General features: G+C 48.3%; 1 protein-coding gene across 1 annotated transcript; it reads left to right on the forward strand.

Annotated features, from left to right (window-relative positions):
- Positions 1-559: 559 nt before the first annotated feature.
- nkx2.1 (NK2 homeobox 1) lies at positions 560-4,250 on the forward strand. The gene is made up of 2 exons (XM_053844245.1): positions 560-956; positions 3,280-4,250. Exons 1-2 carry the CDS (start codon positions 590-592, stop codon positions 3,954-3,956), a joined length of 1,044 nt encoding a protein of 347 aa, XP_053700220.1. The 5' UTR covers positions 560-589; the 3' UTR covers positions 3,957-4,250.
- Positions 4,251-6,082: the final 1,832 nt, after the last annotated feature.

Raw genomic sequence — 6,082 nt, forward strand, 5'->3', positions numbered from 1 at the left:
CGCACATGGGGCGGCGCGGATCCTCATCCCAGCTACCTTCAGATGGCAGCCGGGTGAGTCGCCGAGCACACTCGTCCGGTCATATTTTTAAAAGCGAGTTAATCATTCAGCCACTTCACCCGGGTGTTTGTTTACTCCTCAGCCGCGCGCCCCGCCCTCCCGCCTGGCAAGTGCACTTTTGCGCGTGCGATAAGGAAAAACACCAACAATCAGCGCAGGCCTCTCGCGGCCATTAAAAGTCACTAGTTCAACTGAGCAGTACTTGTCCAACTCTCAAGTCCATATAGAGCCTCCTTCCGTCAAGAGGCTCCTCGTAAACATCGCTACAGTTAATAAAGTGTATTGTGGTCAGCGTGGTCCGGCGCGGCTCCAGATGTGGCAGCGGGATGGTGAGGGTGAGGTGCGGTGGGGTGGGGGGGGGGAGGCGGGAGCGGCGGCTGACGCCCCGCCTCTGGTGTCAGCCTTAAACCTGGCGGTCCGCTAAAACAAACCCCCGAGTCAATTAAAGGAGTAGCACCGAGGCGCAGGGTCCGCAGATCGGGTGGGAGAAGACGGGGACACGAGGAGCCGCAACCTTCCTCCCAGAACAATGTCGATGAGCCCCAAACATACGACGCCCTTTTCTGTCTCCGATATCTTGAGTCCCCTCGAGGAGAGCTATAAGAAAGTGAGTATGGAGGGCGGCAACCTGGGGGCTCCGCTGGCCTCGTACCGGCAGCCGCAAGTGTCACAGGCGGCCATGCAGCAGCACCACATGGGCCACAACGGCGGAGTGTCCGCCGCCTACCACATGACCGCGGCGGGGGTCTCGCAGCTGTCGCACAGCGCCATGGGCGGCTACTGCAACGGGAACCTGGGCAACATGGGCGAGCTGCCGCCCTACCAGGACGGCATGAGGGGCAGCGCCGCCGCCAGCGGCTGGTACGGAGCCAACCCGGACCCGCGCTTCTCCTCCAGTAAGTCACCTGTCCGTCTTCAGACCGACACAGCCGCGTCCAAATCTCACGCCAGAGCCGTCATGACGCGCTGGCGTGAGAGCACCTTCGATCCCTTCAGTCGCGCGCTCTCCCTCAAATATTCCTGCAACCCCTTGGTTTACAGAGCATTTCTAGTCACGCTACTAAACGGTGTCTTGTTTGGTCAAATCTAACTGCCAGCGGTTTTCTACTTAAAACCGGAGAAAAAAGAAAAAAAAATACGCGGATTGTTCGATATTGTAAGTGATAAAAATGCGCTCATTTTTATTAAAACTAACTGATATATTTGCAAAATTAAATCGATGTATTCATCTTGAATTTAGAAATCCATGTAAGTCAGTATAAATAATACTTAATTACGAAAAGAACGACAATATATGTATTCTTTCATGCTTAATCACGATATATATATATATATATATAATTAAAATATTAGTAGTTAAATAGTTAAAATAAAATAAAAAACTGGTTTGTAGCGAGGGATTTCTTTTTTTTACTACTGTCAGACTTAATTCACCTGACGATGAGATCCGACTTTTGTCGCGTTAGTTCTTAGTATCTGGCTAATTTCAATTGTATCGCCCATAGTTTATCTTCACCTAATAATTAGGTTGTAAATGCGTCCTTGAAAACTTTCTGACAAATTTAAGTTACACAACTGAGTGCATCTTTTAATATATCATAACGTGTCTATGCAGTAAAATGAAACAAGTAAAATAAGGACGTCATGAAAACAAGGGAAAGGAACCAGAACGGTTACACCGAAGATAAATAAATACCTTCCCCGGCTGTTTGTACGAAAGAATGAAGTCGAAACAAATACTATATCAAAAGATAATTGTAAGATAATTGAATTCAATATTTATTTTTTGCTGTCCTCATTATTGTGAAAAGAACGTATGGAAACTCAACACGATTCAAGACAAATGGAGCCTCAGTACAGTCAATACACTTGACATATTCTTCACTTATAGATGTAAATGTTTATTGAACAAATAAAAAAAAAAGTCAGCTATTGATTTGACAATCTAAAAATATTATTGAAATACTGCTTAAATAAAACAAAGAATTTAATTCACGAAATCACTTCAAGTCTATTGAATCTATAGGTTTGTGTTAATATTTGCAACATGTAAATGACATTCTAATAACTACTTTAAAATTCAAACGTTCACTAGTCGTTTTAATAATGATGTTTTGTTATTAACTGTTCATATTAAAACTATCGTTATCGCATCATCATCAACGTGGGGTTCTCTGTCTCGGCTCTCATGAAGAGTCCCAGAGTTTTGGAGACGCTGATGAGGTTTTTAGGGCCGACATTTACACACGTCCCTCAGTATTGCACTCTACCACACCGACTCAAGAGCTTGTACCATCACAATAGCTCCTTCATGCTCAGAGCAGCCGAGTGAGGAACAGCCCTCCACGTTGGTCGCTGTTCACGCAGACTTGAGATGCTGTCTGCTGAGGTCAACAATACCAGGATTAAAAACCTTCTGAAGGTCCAAACATGGTCCAGCCTGATCCCAAACTTCACAGAAGTGGAGACTGTTTCAAGGGTTCGGCAGACGCCAGTTTTCGGCCCCCAGACTGGGGCAGAGACGAGAGAGCACTGGTGCTGAAGCAGCTGACAGAAATAATGGGCCAAAATCCATCTGACTCCTACAGCATGATGGGCTGGATTCTCATATCAACTGGTTATATAATCACCTGCCGTTCCACCTTTCAATGCTCACAGCAGCATTTGCAATTGTTCTGAAGAGTGGCCAATATGACCAAGGTGAAACGGCAATACATCAACAACCGTCATTCAGTGCGCCCCCTAGAGGAGCAGTACCTATAACTCTCCCGTTATAGGTGATGAGTTGTGTCAGAATCTGTTGGGTAAAACTTGATTTTAATCTTCGTCCATTCGTGCATTTTTGTTCAGCATCGGATCGCTGGTGATAATTCATAAAACACACGCGCGCGCGCGCACACTTGTGCGTGCTCGACTTCAGCTATAGCAAAATGTTCTCAGGTGAAACACGTTGTTTATGGAACGCGCACAGGAGCAACAAAAGAAGGTGGATTTAAGACGACTACGATTATTACTGCTATCATTACTGGAATCGAAGTACTGGTGTCGACAGAGTTGAGTTCAATGCTTACAAGGATTTTTCTTCCCCCCGATATGCGTCTGTTTAAAATGCGACTTCTGATGGACAACGCCGAATAATATGTCAAAATATTCGACAGCACAAAGTGATGCAGCTCTCGGTGTGTATTTCTGCTAAAGTTGTGTGTCGCCCTCCCGCAGTTTCCCGCTTCATGGGCTCCTCCTCGGGCATGAACATGGGCAGCATGGGCAGCCTGAGCTCGCTGGCGGACGTGGGGAAGGGCATGGGCTCTCTCGCCAGCACGCCGCGCAGGAAGCGGCGGGTCCTGTTCTCGCAGGCCCAGGTCTACGAACTGGAGCGCCGCTTCAAACAGCAGAAGTATCTCTCGGCCCCGGAGCGGGAGCACCTGGCCAGCATGATCCACCTCACCCCGACCCAGGTCAAGATCTGGTTCCAGAACCACCGCTACAAGATGAAGAGGCAGGCCAAAGACAAGGTGTCGCAGCAGCAGCTGCAGCAGGACGGCGGCTCGTGTCAGCAGCAGCAGCAGCAGCAGCAGTCCCCGCGGAGGGTGGCGGTACCGGTTCTCGTCAAGGACGGGAAGCCGTGTCAGGGACACACGCCCACCTCCTCCAGCCAGAACCACCACCAGCAGGGCGCGAACGTCATGATCATGGCCAACACCGCGCCCGGACTCGGCCAGCACCCGAGCCAGCAGGTGAGCAGCACCGGCCACTCTCCGGACCTGGCGCCGCACTCGGCCAGCCCGCCGAGCCTGCAGAGCCAAGTGGCCGGACTCTCCCACCTCAACTCGCCGGGAGCCGAGTACGGCTCGGCCCTGCAATGCTCGGCTCTCTTGTACGGCAGGACGTGGTGACCCCTAAACACTCGCGTTTCCTCCCCCAAGTCTGCGCCTGAACTTTTTTTTTCCCCGAAGAAATTCTACGGAAGAGGACGCTTGATCCAAAAGCTGCTGGATTTATTTATGTAAATTATATTCCACACGAACTGGAGCCGCCCCGAACCCACTTTTAGAATTCTAACGTGAGCCGTAGATCTAGCGTGTTTCCTGTAACAGGTTTTGCATTTCAGCTCTGTTCTGTTGTACCGACTTTTTGGACGCTCTTGCCCGTTTGTTGTCGTTTCACTATGGTATTTGTACACGTTTTCATTTCTTTGTAACTTATATAGATATTTGAACTTACAAAACAGACTATTAATAAATTATGGAAACAAGAACCCTATTTTCTGTTGAAGTAGGACCGAAAACCTCATCTTTTAGTGTAGTTGAAATAAGCGCTGTCTCGCGGTGGAATTGGATTATATGACGTCATATCGCTCGTATTATCACTCTCACCGTAAGATTATATGATTTTAATGATTTGGATGGCCCAAGGCAAGCGGCCCGATAATTTCAACCTTTCCAACTGAATACCTTAAAAGCTCTGGTTTATACCGTCAAGTCACGGAGGTGTTGTTAAATGCTGAGTTTGCGTTCCAGAGGTATTGCTCCGCTAGGTGGTGCTATCACGCACACGCTTTCCAACGTCCTCAGTGACGCGTCTATATTTATATATTTGTTTTTACCTGTTTCGGTGCAGGGAAGTTGAAGCGATTTGCTACTTAATTCCGCCACAAATGATCATGCATTTAGTTGCTTTGTGATGGGTCATGACCCATTCATTGGGTGGTCAAAGAGTACATTTAAGGAAAAGGAAAGTTTGCTTAACATTAAAAAAAATTAATTTAAGGTCAGAATATACTTTCAAACAAATGTGCTTCAATGAAACAGTGCGAAAACAGGTCGCGTTATGAACAGGTGTTTAGTGTTGGCCAATACAGCACGTTGCTAACTGGAAGCTGCTTCTTTTCAGACAGGCAGGTGGGTGGAACTGCTCCTGTAGGGTGCGCTGTTTTGTCTTATCTCGACGATCGTACGGCGCGACAGTGCACTTCTTACTCTGCACTTGGGTCACCTTTGTGTTCCCGCCATCCTGCCCCGCTAAGTAAACCTTTCTCCGTGTTTGCGTCTGTGGTTTGGTTTTGCGTGCCAGCAAAGGTGAGGTCGCTGTTTGCTGCCAACATCAAACACAAATCTTATCAATGACCGAACAGTTTTACCCTCAAATAACTGCGGGGCGAACGGGAGGTTATCAGTTTCCTTATCAATAATCCATCAAGAGTGTTTGCTGCGTCAATACCAGGCACGCCTGCGTGACACGTCCCCCCCGGCGGGAAATGATAATCATAATAGCGAGGCCTCTCCGGATCGCTGAATGGAGCATTAATGGTTGCGGAGCGGTGTACAATGCGGTTGCCTAGCGACGGAAGTTAAACCGACAGGTCATGTTGGGGAGGGGGTCTGCGTTGTTTTCAGGTGGGTGTTGACCCCTGACCTAAATATTGTGGCAATAACGCGGGTAAACAACAACAGGCGGGTTGTTCCAAAACAGAAACATATTGATCACAACAGAGGACGTTTCACCGCGTGATTCACCCGCTCGGTGGGGAAAAGCGTTTCTGCGCGCAATTATCTCGCTTGTTTCTCCCGCGGACCCCCAAGATCACATGTCTGTTTGACCTCTGAAATGTGATGCAAACCATTTCGGCGCCATGATTTCACCCTCGCGCCAATTTTAGATGACACCGAAATCCAATTTCTCTGGCGATTCATTCACTTCGGAGCGACAACAGACCTCGGTTTAAAAACACACGTCCCCCTGTTTCTCGGTACTTTTTCAAGAGCAGAGTGTCGTCAGAGCGTCTCAGAGCGGGTTTTGTGGGATCACATTAACATGTCTTTGGCTCGGTGTGTGGTCTTTGTGCGCGGCTTGTAGCTGTTGACGGAGACTTGTTGGAAGCGTGTGCGCTCTCATCGCGCTCCTTTGTACCGACTCCCCCAAGTCCTCGTGTCTTTATGGCGGGCGAGCCCCCAACAAGCCCACGCAATTAGTCTCTAATCTCAAGGTAATCATGTTGGAGTTAGGGACGAGATGCTGCTGT

Source organism: Synchiropus splendidus, chromosome 16 (assembly GCF_027744825.2).
Source record: "Synchiropus splendidus isolate RoL2022-P1 chromosome 16, RoL_Sspl_1.0, whole genome shotgun sequence".
Classification (NCBI taxonomy): Eukaryota; Metazoa; Chordata; class Actinopteri; order Syngnathiformes; family Callionymidae; genus Synchiropus; species Synchiropus splendidus.